General features: G+C 43.6%; 1 protein-coding gene across 1 annotated transcript in view; it reads left to right on the top strand.

Annotated features, from left to right (window-relative positions):
- Window positions 1–17423, top strand: part of LOC126249226 (E3 ubiquitin-protein ligase RNF220-like) — a 717707-nt gene that overhangs the window by 162135 nt on the left and 538149 nt on the right. The window contains exon 4 of the mRNA XM_049950882.1: window positions 16240–16365. Coding sequence (XP_049806839.1) covers window positions 16240–16365 — 126 coding nt within the window. The remainder of the gene's footprint in view (window positions 1–16239; window positions 16366–17423) is intronic.

The following is a 17423-nucleotide window of genomic DNA, read 5'->3' as shown; positions in this document are numbered from 1 at the left end:
ACTGCGTCAGCTCTACTCTGAGTGGGAGAGCGCATGAAAGAGATTAGGTTCCTCGGGGAGGGAGACGAGCGTGACAGCGGCGTGTTTCATTAGCAGCCCCTTGGCGGCACTTAGCTGCTCGCCGGCTCCGCAACTGCCTCGTCACGAGCTTCCCTGATCCGTCGCTTTCGGTCACTATGCGGCTGTCGGCTTCACTTCCCTGACGCGTCACAGGAGAAGCACTCACAGCTACTAGCTATCGCCCACTCTCATTATTTTCCCGTATGTCGCTGATAGCTTTTTGTTGGCTGAAAGCGTCACCGTAAGTAGCGATGTATTCAATAACTTCTCCGATTCTTTAATGTCTTTATTTATTTATTTATTTCTACTGATGCAACATTGCGTAGTCTTAGTCGAGTTTGCGCAGTAGTACTTGTTTCCACAGCAGAACATGCAGATGTTAGACTTCACGACGAATATTTTCAAGGGTCAGTGCTTACGTTTTCCTTCTATTATCGACGTCACAGATGACTGCATCCTTGAAATCAATCGGCTGTTTCCTCTACAAGGGACTCGGTGACGACATGGGGGAAAAGGCTGGAAGAGTGAGAACGTCATCATGGTAACCACGTGCAAGTTGGTGAAGACTATCAGTTTTCCCATAGGCACATATCGTTTTGTTGTTCGTACCGCGTAAAAGGCCCCAAAAAAGGTCGTTGTCCTTGAATATTGGCTTTGGAAAAGTTTCGTAACAGTAAAGTGAAAACAAGCACGTCGTACAGACGATCTGACCGAACGTTTCCACATTGAGTGGTGAGACTAAAGCGAGTCTAATTTGACCAGTTAATGAGCTCTTTCTCGTTAAAACAATAGAAAAAGACATAAAGGATGGTGTGGTTAGAGTTGCTGATGCCTAAGATTAGAAGGAAAGACATCATCGAAGGATATACTAGCAGTGACATTGCTGAACTGAAAGAGGAAGTCTGATACAAATGAGAATGGAACTAAATCATCAACGAATTAATGAATCTCGTAATAAAATTAAGGAATGAGCTGAGCTATTACATATTTTGATTTGAGTTTCAGGTCGCTCTAGTTACATTTCTGTGGCGACTGTATCAATCTTTTTTGACCTGGTGAGGTTGAGGCAGGAGAATCGTATTCGGGAGGAGGAGGAGGAGAGTTCAAATCCTGTACTGCTATCCAGGTGTAAGTTTCCAAGGTCCCCATAAACCATTTTAGGCAAATGTCGAAATGATTCTATCATCAATGTCACGACTGACTTCTTCCTCCATACTTGTTCATTTGAACAGTTGCTTCGTAGATACTGAGCGAAATCTGAAGCGTCCTCTTCTATCTAGAGCGCGATATATATAGTGCTTGATTTGTTACGGGCCGGCCGAAGTGGCCGTGCGGTTAAAGGCGCTGCAGTCTGGAACCGCAAGACCGCTACGGTCGCAGGTTCGAATCCTGCCTCGGGTATGGATGTTTGTGATGTCCTTAGGTTAGTTAGGTTTAACTAGTTCTAAGTTCTAGGGGACTAATGACCTCAGCAGTTGAGTGCCATAGTGCTCAGAGCCATTTGAACCATTTGTTACGGCAAGCACTGGTACCTCTGACGGAAAAAGAAAACGACAGAAACGGAGATTTTCATATGTGGTACTTCACAACTTTTGCTGCGTTTGAAGCGATGTAAAACAAATGTATTCATACCTTTAAAATCCGTAGAAAAGTGTTAGAATAGTGTTTTAAGGAGTCTAAGTTTCAGAAACACCCTCTCGAAGGTAAAGGTTATATATATATATATATATATATATAGAGAGAGAGAGAGAGAGAGAGAGAGAGAGAGAGAGAGAGAGGGCGGGGGCGGGGGGGGGGGGGGGGGTGGAGGGCCATCGGCCAAGATTTTGATGAGACACATGTCGTACAATACCTAAAATTGTCCATAAAACATTAGCTGTTTTCGAAGTGAGATAGTTAATAAACTTAACTTTCGTCCATGCCTTTTTTTTTTGTCTGCTCTTTTAAGGGCAAATGTGGGAAAATTTTTGCAGATATGTCGAAGGTCTAACTTAATCCTTTCTTTTTTTGATGACCAATACTGGCATAGGGGGAAGACTTCGAATGTGCTGCACAAGATGACGGGAATCGCAGGTTTAATGTATTCGAGGCCGAGCTGTCTATTTCTGTAAGCGGCAGTTTGTCCTCCTGTGGCTCATATGCCGTTTGCCTGTAACGCCCATTTTAGTTTCTTCTAAGGCGAAATTTGCCGGCGGAGACGTTTGTCCCTCAGGTTGAGATAGAAGGCGACCATGTAGGTGGAGGCTACTGAAGAGGAGACTGGATTATTAACGGGTGTGAGGGCTGGCGGCAGTGGCAGCGAGGGTGGCGTCGCCAATTTTTGCGGCGGGCCGCGTTAGTTATGCATATGATGGGGCGGTGCGCGCCTGCCCGCCTGCCCATCACGGCCAGTAATCCCGCTATCGGCCGGGGCCCCAGCATGCGGGCGCCAATTCGTCTCTCGCCGCACTTATCTCTCTCCCCCGCCTTATCGCCCCTGTTCTGCTCTCGTCGCCACATTTGTTTACACCGCCTCCTAGGTAGCGGCCGCCGCCAGAGATCAGATTGGCTCGTTCTGTGTCGTTGCCGACAAGTTCGAATAAATACACCGTTCTCCGGCGTCGTACGGGGACGATTGGCGAGCGGAGAAAGCCGCGAGGCGGGATAGCTTGGGATAGTACTGTACGATCCACGGATTCCTGTGGGCTGCTCTTTTTCGTATTACGGTATTCGATACATACCGGTTCCAGAAAAAAAGCTAGTTTTATCACACGCTTTTTCCACCACTTCTACGTGGAATGTATCAGATTGTAAAAGCGGCTGTTCGTCTCAGTTCTGGAACCTGTATTCCTACGTGCACACTGGACAGTTATTTCATCGATAGCGTTAAGTAATATACAGTAGTAGAAGTCAGAACAGTACTTAGTATGATTCAATGAAATACTCAATAAGATGAGTAAACAACGTGCGCGCACAAGATATATCTGTAAAAGACGTTTGGTAGTTCAATTTGTCATCCCATGACCCAGCTGAAGAGGTATAAACAGCGTGAGGATTGCAAGACAGGAAGCCCAAAATATAGCCAGTGCGAGTAAACATATCGAGATGCGGTTCTTGCTAAACTATGGCGGACAGCTTCACGTATTTTATGACGTAAGTCAATAATCTCTTGAATTACGATATTCTTTTTAGATGAAACAACATACTTATCCTCTACCATTGCAAAGAACCTTCGAAGAAGGACGTAACGACATAACATGTGTGGAATTTGATCAAATAGCAACACGGTGACAGCGCTGCGAGAGATTGTCTCGCCGCTGGAAGAGGTCCCACAAACGTCTGTAAGCAAACACGTAAGTCAGGTGCGGATGATGTGTGCGCGCTAGTGCTAGGATGAAAGTAACGTTCGTATGTGTCACTGCCAAGTAACATAGCTCAATGAAATATCGACTATTTATAGAAAGAACTGCTGCAGTGTAGTAAAAAAGGTAACTGAAAGAACTGCCCAATGAAACGAACAGAAATTCAACTTATATTCAGAGACGGTAATAATACGGAAGTCGGCGCGTATCATGATGGTTCCCTGGACATTACAAAAGGCGAGACATAGCGTGTGTGATCAAGGACAGTAATGCAGACTCCACAGCGTGCTCTCATGCTGACCAGAAGGTTAGTAAGAGGTTCTTGTGATAGTGCGTTCCATTCCTCCGGCAGCGCGTTTGACAACTGCTGGATGGTTATTGGTGCATATGGACCTGCTGCAATATGTCTTCTCACCACATCCCACACGTGCTCGGTGGGGCTTACGTCGGCAGAACGTGGAGGCTAGTACATTCGCTGACTACCCTCTCGTTCCAAGACTTGTGCTGTTCGGTGATATCGCTTGTTGTCATCCATAAAAATCAAGTCAGAGCGTAATGCACCCGTGAAAAGACGCACACGTGGTTAGAGTACAACGTCACAGTAACGTTGACCGGTGAGTGTACTGTGTCCAAAGATTTGGAGGTCAGTAATCCAATGCAACGTTGGTATCCCCACACCATAACTTCTGGACCACCGAAACGATCATGTTCGACACTTCTGGACGTACTCTCATATGGCGAGATGTAGGAGCACGTAATGCTCCGATGAACATTGCCGAACATGATCATTTAGGAGGTCCATGTGTTATAGTATGCGGAGGCATAATATTGCGTGGGCGTACTGACCTCCAAATCTTTGAAAACAGTACACTCACTGTCGACGTTATTGTGGCACTGTACTCTTTCCCCATGTACGTCTTCTCAGAGGGACATTCGGCCCTGATTTCATTTATATGGTCGACAATACCCGATGTTGTGTTGATGTTTTTGGTTTGTGGTGTGCTCAGCTGCGCGGTCATCAGCGCCCGTACAAAGTCCCAATCGTTACACAGTCCAATTTAGCCACTTGTACGAATGGTGGTGGTGGTGATGAAATGATGAGGACAACACAAACACCCAGTCCCCGGGCAGAGAAAATCCCCAACCCGGCCGGGAATCGAACCCGGGACCCCGTGATCCAGAGGCAGCAACGCTAGCCACTAGACCACGAGCTGCGGACGACAATACGCGACCGCATCGGACAGCGCAGGTGGAGCAGCTCTTGAAACGAGAGAATATTTGACTAATGGATTGGCCTGCCCGTTCCTCCGACTTCAATCATAAAGACCACGGTTGACATGCGTTAGGAAGACGTTTGCAGCTCGTCCGTATGCACAAACGACCGTCCAGCAGTTTTAAACCGCGCTGGCAGAGAAACGAAACGTTCTCCACAAGAACTCCTTACCAACCTTGTGGCTAGCATGGGAGAGCATATATTGCCCTCCGTGGTGATCACACACGCTGTTAAGAACCATAGGCGACTGGAACAGGAAAGGGAGGTAATGACAGTGGCACGGAAAGTGCCCTCCGCCACACACCGTTGGGTGGCTTGCGGAGTATAAATGTAGATGTAGATTTCGCCTTTTGTAGTGTCCAGGAGACCGCCATGATTTACGCTAACTTCAGTGTGATTATCGTTTTGAATAAAAACGTAATTTCTGTTGTCTCATTGCGTATGTCTTTCAGTTATTTACTATACTGTAGCAGTTATTTCTATGCACAGTCCAAAGTTTCATCGAGCTATGTTACTTGGCAGTGACACGTCATGAGAAAGTTACTGGCGTTCATCTCTTTTTGCCCATCAGTGTATTATTATTACTGTCTGGCCAAGTGGCAAAAATGATGGGCTGTGAAAGCACTGATACATGGCATAAACCGGCTCTGGAGAGACAGTACTGTAGACGGGGTTTATAGCGGTACATATCTGTGTTACACGGCATAGGATGTCTTCGGAAGTTGTCAGTGTTTCCTTGTAGACTTCCTGTTTTAATTTGGCTCCCAAATAAAAATCCAGATGTGTTCAGTGTGGTGAGCGTGCAGGCTGTTCTGCGAATCCGGGTTGTCCGTTCCAAAGATCTTTAAAAATTCTGTTAATGTGGACTGTAATTATCTTCGGGGGGAGGGGGAGGGTTGAGGGGGTGGATAGTTGGAGATATCCCTCATGGTGGCACCATATGGATTGCCTCATGTTCAGTAGGATGTCTTCCAACAATTGCGGTAACATACGAGAGTGAGTCAAATGAAAACCTTAAATTTGTAATAACAATTCGAAATTTCTCGCCGTTATCCTGGAAGTTGGTAAGCATGCTACAAACAGCGTGTAGAATGGCCTGTAGGTGGCAACATACTGCAGATGCACACATACCGTCGCAGTATCAGTATAAAGATGGCCGCCCCACTTGCGACTTGCACCAGGGAAGAACAGCGTTCTGTTGTTCGGTTTTTGCGTAGTGAAGGTGTGAAACCTATTGAAATTCATGGACGAATGAAGGTTCAGTACGGAGATGCATGTTTGTCACAGCAGCGAGTCTAAGAATGGAGTAGGAAGTTCGCAAATGGTGTAACTTCAGTGGAAGATGCTCCTCGTCCAGGTCAGGCATAACGAGTTGTGACTCCACAGAACATTGCAGCAGTTGAAGCCATAGTGAAGGAAAACTGCCGAGTGACACTGAATGACATTGCAGCATGTTTACAGATTAGTCATGGGTCAGCACACCACATTGTGCATGATGTGCTCCAGTTTCACAAAGTGTCCGCAAGATTGCTGCCACGGCAGCTGACTCCTGAAATGGGAGAACGACATGTTGAAGCTTGTGAAGAACTCTTTTGGCGCTTTGGACGAGAAGGTGATGGCTTCCTTGCAAGAATCGTTACTGGGGACGAAATCTGGGTTCACTTCCACCAACCGGAAACGAAGAGAGCGAGCAAGGAATGGCGCCATTCCTCGTCACCTAAACCAAAGAAGTTTCGAACAGAACCATCAGCAGGGAAGGTTATACTGACTCTCTTTTGGGACGAAAAGGCGTCATTTTGGAGCATTACATGCCTAGAGGGACCATTGTCACCAGTGCATCATACACAGATCTCCTAAAAAATCATCTGCGGCCTGCAATCAAATCAAAGCGACGTGGATTCCTGTCAGCAGTTATCCTTTTGCAACATGACAATGCAAGGACCCACACTGCCCGTACAACAGTTGCAACAATCACAGACCTGCATTTTGAGTGTCTTCCTCATCCACCATACTCCACAGACCTTGCCCCGCGTGATTTCCATATGTTTGGACCACTCAAAGACGCAATGGGAAGAAAGAAGTTCCGTTCTGATTTAGAGGTACGCCACGCTGTGCATGAGTGGTTGCGCGGACTAACAAAAGAATTTTTTTAAAGGAATTTATGCACTTTGTAAGTGCTGGAGGACTTGCATTGAGCGTGGGGGAGATTATGTTGAAAAGCGATACAGCTTTGTACCACTTCTGCACAATAAATAATATTTAAAAAATATTTTAAGCTTTCATTTGACTCACCCTCGTATGTTAGGAACTGCATATATACTTTCTGATAAAAAGTGTCCGGACGCCCCTGTGTGATTCGGAATTGATTACTAGATGTCACGAGAGGCGGACCCGCCAGCGTAAAAGGAGACGGAGAGTTTTGTGTTGCCAGTAGAAAGACAGTAACAGCAGAATGAGTCGAGCAGGTGAGCTGAGTGACTTACAACGTATACTATTTATTGGATGTTATCTAAGTGATAAATCCATAGAATACAAGAAGACGTTTGAGCTATTCTAAAGCTGACCAATCCGACTGTTCGTAATGAGATTGTAAAGTGGATACGCGAATGAAAAACCACATTTAATCAAGATCAGGCAGACCTCGTGTACTGATGGGCAGCGACCGTCGACCATTGGGGATGATGATTGTAAAAACTCGAATGAAATCAGCGGAAACAAAAACTAGTTAGTTCCGAGATGCTACCAGCAGGCTAGTTAGCACGGTATGTGGTTGCGTTATGCGGTTCGGGTGTGGTCCCCTTATATCACTTAAGAAAACACTAAATGCAGAACGACATTTTTGCAGTATTGTGTGTTGCGTACATCAGAGGAACAGTTCTCAGACGATGATTGTGTCAGCATGACAGTGCACGCTGTCATAAAGCAGCAGCTGTGAGACAATGGTTTGTGGACAAAATATTCTGAAATGAACTGGCCCGCCCTGAGTTCCGACAGGAACCTTGTGACATCCAACACCACTACATACTCTGGTTTCGGCTCCTGAGGAAGATTGGGTTGCCATTCGTCGACATAGACGAAGTCCGTGCAAAGTCCGAGAGATGGCACCACCAGCGCGTATCGACGTCATGTTTAGTTAGTACCATCTTTGGAAAGAATGCACACCAAGTTTCAGCCATATTGGTCTATTTCTTTGTGTCTGGCATTCGTGTGAATCAAGGAAGTCGAGTGATTGTCAAAAAATGGACGAAAAAGAATTTCGTGTGGTGATTAAACATTACTTTATGAAAAGCAAAACGCCTCAGAAGACTAAAGAGAAGCTTGATAAACATTACGGTGACTCTGCACCTTCGAATAGAACAGTTTATAAGTGGTTTCAAAATGTTCGGAGTGGCAATATGGGCACAAGTGATGCTGAACGTTCCGGACGCCCTGCGGAGGTTACGATTACAGAAATCATTGATAAAATCCATGATATGGTGATGGATAACAGAAGAGTTAAGGTGTGTGAGATTGCTAGTGCTGTGGACATCTCTAATGAACGGGTACATAATATTTTGCATAAACATTTGTACATGAGAAATCTATCCGCAAGATGGGTTCTGCGATAACTCACACTTAACCAAAAACGGAATCGTGTGAAGTGTTGCAAGGGTGGTTTGCAGCTGTTCAGCAAGAATCGGCAGGACTTTAAGCGTCCTTTCGTCACTGTGGATGAAACGTGGATACGATACTATACTCCTGAGACCAAAGAACACTCTAAAAGATGGGTTACCAAGGGAGAATCTGCACCAAAAAAGACGAAGACCATTCCTTCGACCGGAAAGGTTATGGGGAGTGTCTTTTGGGATTTGCAAAGGATAATCCTCATCGACTACGTGGAAAAGGGTAAAACTATTACAGGTGAATATTATTCATCGTTATTGGACCGTTTGAAAACCTAGCTGCAAGAAAAACGCCGAAAATTGGACCGCAAAAAAGTCATTTTCCATCAAGACATTGCACCAGCACACACCTCAGCAGTTGTGGTCGCAAAATTAATGGAAATAGGATTCCAACTCGTTTCACATCTCCCCTATTCTCCAAACTTAACTCCGTCGGACTACTATTTTTTTCCCCAATTTGAAGAAATGGCTGGCGGGACAAAGATTTTATTCAAACGAGGAGGTGATTGCAGGAATTAATAGCTATTTTGCAGGCTTGGACAATTTCTATTATTCGGAAGGGATCAACAAATTAGAACAGCGTTGGACGATGTGTATAAGTCTAAAAGGAGACTACGTCGAAAAATAAAAAAGGTTTATCCCAAACACGTAAGTAGTTTTTATTTTTGCACGGACTTTTCAAACGCCCCTCGTACATTCAGACACCTCATTGAAAGTGTCCCCGGCAGAGTTTAAGTCGTCATAAAGGCTTCGGGAAGACACTTTCCATATTAATTTTCACTAATAGTTGTCCGGGTACTTTTGATCGGATGGTGTACTAGTGGCTGTTTAGCGTCTCCTCAAGAAAACTGATCAGTTTTGTGATTCGTGAAAAGCCTGCACCACACGTTCAAAGACCAGTGCCGTTGCTTATCCACTTCTCTCAGCCGCTCTTGAGTTTTCAACTAACCAGTAGTGCATATTGGGAAGAGTGACATACCCATGTTCTGTAACTCTGCGTTGTCCGCAAAGAAAATCTTGCCTAGAAACGCTGCGTCACTTCGCAGTTTTCGTAGACGCCGTTCGAAGACATGTAACCGATTTTAATGTCATTGCTGTGAAGCTGTTGTTGGGAGCGAACTGTGGAAAGGATTGAGTGCGTTGGAATGTAATATTCGCAAACACTCCTTGGGCTGATCCCCCACTTCCCACTTACACGTTCAAGCTGCCTTGTTATATAGATTGAGTGCTACCGATGTTCAAATGTAAGTTGTTGTTGTTTTTCGTATTTTTTACTTCACTCTCATTTTCTTTAGTTGTTTTTTTTTAAATAAAGACGGATTGTGAGGAATTTTCACGATCAGAATTCCATTAGCATACATCCGGACTGCCGCTCTAATACTTTGGCGACGTTATTCGTGAACGAAACCCATATCCAGTTTTTCGTCTGTCTTAAACGTTGTTAAACGGCTACATGATCAAGTTGTCGGATAGATCAGTACCAGAACAGACTGAGGGATTTCTGGCGCTCAGGTAAACACACGAACCGTTACGTGAGTTAGGAGTTTGTTCATATCTGGTACTGCGGGGCAGACCTTTATGGAACCTCTTCTTCTGTCGGTGGGACCGTGCTTTCCGGTGCTGTTATATCATTTAGCTGAAGATCTCTTCGAAGACTATTTCTTATGCCATGGATAAAAATGTGTGTAGTGCTATTAAATAAACCTCTTTGCCGTGATTCGGCAGCTATGAACGTTAAGTGACTTGCGTGTAAGACATAAAATTCACTACTCTGTTAGCTATAACTTAGCGAAATCCGCACCTCGTCATATTTACTCGTTATTATGTCTGTTTCCTGCTACTTGTGTGAGACCCTCATTGAAGCATAGCAAATCTTTAACATTATTCCCAAAGGTTTGGTCGTTACCTCTCCTCATTTGCACCTCTCATCTTTCTGGATTCTCTACTGGCCGACTGCTTTTTCCCCTTATGTTATTAATGTTTAGCTGAAAACAACTGATCCAATCAAAGTCCTGACTCTAATTTCAAAAACTTATTTTCTTTGTTTATTTCATCATTTCTCTCATGTCATTGGTAGTAGAATTCGGCGACCAACTTAATCGGCTCCTAGTTCAGTTTTGATGTTTAGTGGGCCTTTTGATGTTTAATGAGCCATCAATAATTTTTGCGAATAACTACAACTCCGTTTTAGCTCTTATAGAATACTTTCTCACAGAGAAATAGTTGTCGTCGTCGTCGTCGTCTTTTCGAAAACCGGTTTGATGCAAGCTGTCCACGTTAGTATCTCCTCTGCTAGCCTCTTCACCTCTGCAGTACTACTGCAAGGTACATGCACTTGAACTTGTTTACTGTAATCAAGCTTTGGTCTCCCTCTACAATTTCTGCAACCCCCTTTTTTCCCCCTGTATTACCAGTTTGATTATTCTTGATGGCTCAGCATGTGTTCTGCCAGCAGATCCCTTCTTTTAGTCAAGTTGTTCCATGCGTTTCTTTTCCCTCCAGTACCTCTTAACTAGTTAGCGTATGTACCCACTACTCTCCAGCATTCACCTGTAGGCTGTCGCCACATTTCAAAATTACGCCTTGCCTGAATTGTTTATCGTCTGTGTTTCACTTCAGTACGAAGCTATACTCCAAACAAACACCTTCAGAAAATACTCCCGAACACTGAAATTTTTATTCGATTTCACACATTTCTGGTTTTCAAAAAGCTTTTCTTGCTATTGCTGGTGTGCATTTTATTATGTCTTCTACACCTTCGCTAGCGTCAGTTATTTTTCTGTCCAAATAACAAAACTCGTCCAATATTTATAGTGTTTCATTTTGTAATTTAGTTGCCTTAGAATCACCTGATTTAGTCCGAAAACATTTCATTACCGTTTTTCGTTTTTGTTTATGTTCATATTACAACCTCTTCTAAAAACACTATCTCTTATGTCCATCTGCTCTTCCAAATCCTTTACCGTCTCTGAGAATTACATTGTCGTCGGCAGACCTCAAAGTTTTTATTATTCTCCTTGAGCTTTAAATCTCTTTCCAAATTTCACATTAGTTTCATTCACAGCTTGCTCAATGTTTAGATTAACTAACATCGGGGATAGCCTGCAAACCTATCTCACTCCTTTCTCAATTATGTCTTCCCTTATAATATCCTTGGACTCTTACAACTTTTTTAATCCCTGCTACCTTCATAATTTCAAAGAGCGTATTCCAGTCAACAGGGCGCATACTACTTTTTCCCATTTATCTGTAAATAATTCGTGTCAGTATTGTGCAGAATATGGCTTTTGAAATTGATGGTTCACCTTTGGGCACTTGCCTTCGTTGGAATTTCAATTACTTCGTCCTCCTTGAAGTATGAGGGTATTTTGCCTAGATCATATGTGTGTTGCATACTAAGTGGAATAATTTTGTCTTGTCTATTTTTCGAGGATCTTTATAATTCTGAGGGAATGTCATCTACTCCAGGAGCCTTATTTCGACTTCCAGCGTTCTTTCAGATTCTTCTGGCTATATCATGTCTCCCAACTATTCTTCGTCTACTTCCTCATCTTTTTCTATGAAGCTCATTTCCGTTGTATAGCCATTTTATATATTTCTTTCACCTTTCAGCTTTCCCACCTTCGCTTAGTAGCCTACTAACTTGCCTTCGGAGTCATTAATATTCATACATGATCTCTCTTTTATCTATGGTTTCTATAATTTTCATATAGACTTGTACCTATTTCATACTCTTGCATGCTTCTGCAGCTTTGCATTTCTCCTCTAGCTATTCCTGCTGTGCCACCCTGCACTTTGTCAGTCTCATTTTCTGTACATCCGTATTCCATTTTACCTGATTCATTTGCAGCATTTTTGTATTTTGTCTTTTCGTCAGTTAACTGAATACTTGTTATCCAAGAATTTTTGCTGGGCCATGTTTTTTTTTCTTCTTTCGTCCTCTGCTGCCCTTATATTTCATCTCTGGACAACGAGCGGTTCTTTCACTTTATAGTTGTCCCCCCCCCCCCCTTCATTTCCAGATTTTCTGCAATTATTTCAGTTTTAATCTGCGGTTCATAATCAATAAGTTATGGCCAGAGTCACGTCTTCCTCTGGAAATGCTTTACAGTTTAAAATCCGGTTTCGAAATCTGTGCTATCATTTTATAATCTATCTGAAAACTTCCGGTTTCTCCCTGGTCTGTCCCACATCCACGACCTTCCTTCATTGTTCTTGAATGAAGTTTTAGAAATGATTAAACTATACTGTGTTCAGAATCCTAGCAGGCGACTTGCTCTACATTTCTTTCAAACACTTCATCATCGGCAGAGTTGGGAGGCGTATATACTTCTACTACTGTGGTTGGCCGTGGCTTTATCTATACCTTGGTTATGATAATCCGGTACTGTGCTGTCCGTTGTGTTTCACCCGTATCCCTGTTTTCTTGCACATTATTAGACCTACTCTTGCGTTACTCCCAATTGATTTTTTGATAACCGTAATTGAGTTTTTTGGCAATCCTGTGCTCACCTGATCAGAAGTCCTGTTCTTTCTGTCACCGCACTTCACTTACTCTCACCACGTCTAAAATCAGCCTCATCGTTCTTCTTTTTAAATTCTATTAAACCCTATGAAGGGGTCTAACATTCCACGTCCCACCCGTACACACTAGTTTATTTACGTAAGAGGATGCATTAGACATAAAGTAGAGCTGCATGTCGTCAGGAATGATAACTGCTTTAGTTTCCCCTTGCTTTTAGCCTTTTGCAGTACCAGTATAGCAAGGCCATGTTGGATAATGTTACATGACCAGATCAGTCAGTCATCTAGCTTGTTGTCCTGCAACTTCTGAGAAGACTACTGTATTCGGCCGGCCGCGGTGGTCTAGCGGTTCTAGGCGCGCAGTCCGGAACCGCGCGACTGCTACGGTCGCAGGTTCGAATCCTGCCTCGGGCATGGATGTGCGTGATGTCCTTAGGTTAGTTAGGTTTAAGTAGTTCTAAGTTCTAGGGGACTGATGACCACAGATGTTAAGTCCCATAGTGCTCAGAGCCACTACTGTATTCCTAGGTGCCTAGGTGCCATATTTCAGTCTTGCTTGTCTTATGTAGTTGCGTCACAGTGAGGCCCATGGCTGGGGCAGGGGGTTCAAAAAATACCAGTTTACTACGCCACAGTTATTGTCATCATGAATTTTTCTGAACTGTCTTGCTTCTATGATTAGATTGCCATTTGTTATCCTTGTTGGTACTTAGCTGCAGCGCTTTGTTAATAGTTCTTTCGAAATTACCCTTCCTTTTGTGTCAGACTTTAGTTCTACGCTTGTTCACTGTTTTAGAGCTCTTGGACAAAAGCACAGTCGTGGCTGCACCATAATTATCGTTAGTTGAACAAGTGCCTCTTATTGTCTCCATGACATAGGCGGACTTTGTCTCGCGACTGGTACGGGTCCAGTTGATATGAAGATATCATGTTTGAGAGGAAAAGTTGAAGAAGCAGCTTACGCTCGCACCACGTTACCTGTGTGTACTAATAGCAGAGCATTTACCTTAGGAGTGTCTTGGGATCTGCTGTTTTCTAACGAATAGTTTTTGACGTTTATCTATAACGACAGATAGAAACTTAGACGGTACAAATAATTCATGTTCATTTTATAACGGAAGTACTGGGGAAATCAGCCTGAAAAGAAATATACCTGCGTCAATTTACTCTTATTCAGTCCAAGCGTACTGCCTCAACTATCATGTTACTTTCCACAGTTTAGCAGTTCAATTTATTACGTACAATCGATACGCTTCTTTCGGTAAATAGTTATTTGTTTGTCGCCACTGGTAAGACCAACACTCTTTCGATGTTGACGTCTGATTTGAAATACCAACGTACGTAATACTCACAGCGTGAGGTGACCATTTTCAACGTAATTGGTGACGTGAGGTTTTTTTTTTTTTTTGTTTTGTTTTTGGCCGAGGTCTACACTTTTACGGACGATGGTTCAATTTAGATTCATCCAGCATTCAATTTTTCGAAAGCATTAAGGAACAATTTGTTTAAATAAGATCGTATAAACTAGTACTCATCCCAAATTAGTGCATTTCTCAGTGTCCAGTGATTTAGGTCAGTCAGTAAATGGCTGTTTATAACTCTTATTTAACCACCTGTATGTTTATTATTTTTGTAATATGAGACTAGACAAACAGAAATTCGGTCCTTTCGGTTTCATTGCAGATTTTCGCGATGAAGAGAAATTTATCTGATGGTGTTCCAGTATATGTCAAATTTAACAACTGTGCTTTTGTTTTATGAGATTCGTACTTTCTGTGTTGGCAGGTTCGGGTGCTGTCCTCAGTCTTTGTATGTCTGTATGTGTTTAAACTTAAGCAAGTAGTACTATAATTAAAGCTATGCCATTGCTTCTCAACCTGAAACTGTGCGTGGGGTTAACACGAACTGATCATTTCATTCACCTTCAGTGATCATCGGTAAGATGTCGAACTCGAAGGTGTACATTAATTCAGTATAGTGCGTATTCAAGGGTCATCCCTAACCGTCTTAGTAAACTCTTTGTTATGGTTCAGAAATGTTCTTGTAATTCTCAACATGTGTCCCAAGCTTGGCCAGTTTTCACTAAGGAGAAACTCATTAGAATTAGTCGACTTCAGAGTAAATGTTATTGACGCCATCGCACAGAAGAAAATATCCCGTTCACGGTTGAGAGGCAATCTGGCCAGCATCGTGTGACTAAGCAGCAGATCAGAAACTTACAGCTCAAAGCCCACGTTGCTTTTGTACACTGTTCAGGAGCCCATCGCGCGTTTTAAGGTGGCAGATTTGTCTGATTAATTCGAAATATGGACGAGAGGTTAAATTTCACAATTTTTCTCTTTGTAATGACGAATAGGATTAATATCACACACTGGTCGATCTGTTTCCAAATAAGAAATAAGAGAGTATTGGACGAACGTTTGTTAGGTGGTTTTTTTTTTTTTTTGAGTTATTTGCAGTTCTCGCTAATATCAATATTGTTGGAAGAACCCCACCGTACCAAATGAAAGTTGCGTGAATGTCTAAAGGAACACGGACTACGTTTCATAGCAGGGGTTACATTTCCACCTCGATTAGATAAAAATAAAAATTAACCCTGACGGAATAGTTTGTAGTACACGGTTACCAAAGATATACTTGTCTCGCGTTCCTATCTGTTTCCTCGAATTGCTCGTTGAAATGAAAATGCGTAATTGTCTAATGACAAATGAGTATGAAACTTCCTGGCAGATTAAAACTGTGTGCCGGACCGAGACTCGAACTCGGGACCTTTGCCTTTCGCGGCCAAGTGCTCTACCAACTTAGCCACCCAAGCACGACTCACGCCCCGTCCTCACAGCTTTAATTCTGCCAGTACCTCGTCTCCTACCTTCCAAACTTTACAGAAGCTCTCGCAGGAGTGCTAGTTCTGCAAGGTTCGCAGGAGAGCTTCTGTAAAGTTTGGAAGGTAGGAGACGAGATACTGGCAGAAGTAAAGCTGTGAGGACGGGGCGTGAGTCGTGCTTGGGTAGCTCAGTTGGTAGAGCACTTGGCCGCGAAAGGCAAAGGTCCCGAGTTCGAGTCTCGGTCCGGCACACAGTTTTAATCTGCCAGGAAGTTTCATATCAGCGCACACTCCGCTGCAGAGTGAAAATCTCATTCTGGAGACAAATGAGTATGTTTCCGCTCGTCGTGGTACCATTATCCAAAAATAGCTCGTTTCCACTTGCGGATAGTGTTCGAGAATGACTAGAATGCAAACCCCAGTGGTAGCCGTTTTCCTCTCGTCATTTCAGTTTGAGCACTGTGAGATTGTGATGGGCAGCGTGGGCAGGGTTGTAGCTTCTGGATCTGCGTGTGCAGTGTCAGTGTGCTAAGTGCGGCTTTTCCGAATTTGCAGATGGGGCCGGGGCCGGCTGGGACGGCAGGCCCGCGAGGCTGCTGCTGCCGCCCACCATGGGCATGAAGATGTGGCACTGGCAATTACCCCTCGGCCTACCGCCATATCCTATCTTTCCGCGCACATGTTAGTACCCTCTCATACTCTTAGACTTACTCACACACCATCACACTTCTCGTAATGTCCGGATGGGTAAGAGCACATCACATATACACACACTGACCCCCCACACCTGACATTCTACAGGAAACGCCACGATGTTTCCTGGCAGTCACATACAGGAATAGTGTTGACGACGATGTTGCACACCGAACCTGCACACTGAATGCGGATCTTAGTTTCCTCGAAAGATTTGGGAGTTCCTTAAATGGTCAGTATTTGCGTTTTAAGCATTTCAAGCTAGTCTTCATTGTTGGGTATTACGTTAGTAGCGAAAAGCATTGGTTTTGGAATTACTCTATTTAAAGCAGGTGTAACGTTAACAATGTGATATCCTATCATCGATACATATCCAGTGTTACGGGAAACTATTGTGTTTCAGTATTCGTCGTCGAGCTGCCAACAGTGTAAGGGAGGAGTGCATAAGTAAATAAAATGAGTATCTGAGGAAAGGAAACTACAGTTGGACTGTTCGATGCCAGTAAGTATATTGTGTGAGTGAGTCGATCAGCAGCTCCACCATATTCGCACCGAGAAAAATTTAACGTATATAGTCAGGCATTCAACCTACGTATGTTATGCGTTCAAATCTCAAAGTTCTTTTAACTTAAACAGACAATTGGTACATCCCCCATGATGTTTTTATCAGACGTAAGGGAACATCTGAGCAATAGTACCTACAATGCAACAGTTAAGTAGGCACCAGTTATGGAATAATTGAGATACGTGAATTGTAAAGAATGGGTTTGAGTTTCAATGCGCCAACAACAAAGAATTTTGAATTTGTCCCATTTAGCCCCACTTTGTACAGATTTTGAAAGGCTTGTTACTAATCGAACTGGGCCCATTCTACTTTCCTCATATTTCAAATCAAGCTTTCAACAATAAAGTAAAGAACTCTTCTGTATGCCCGCATCTCGTGGTCGTGCGGTAGCGTTCTCGCTTCCCACGCCCGGGTTCCCGGGTTCGATTCCCGGCGGGGTCAGGGATTTTCTCTGCCTCGTGATGGCTGGGTGTTGTGTGCT

The sequence above is a fragment of the Schistocerca nitens genome, chromosome 3 (genome assembly GCF_023898315.1).
Source record: "Schistocerca nitens isolate TAMUIC-IGC-003100 chromosome 3, iqSchNite1.1, whole genome shotgun sequence".
NCBI classification, from domain to species: Eukaryota; Metazoa; Arthropoda; class Insecta; order Orthoptera; family Acrididae; genus Schistocerca; species Schistocerca nitens.
The sequence above is the reverse complement of the archived record's forward strand: the minus strand, read 5'-3'. Positions and strand labels throughout refer to the sequence as shown.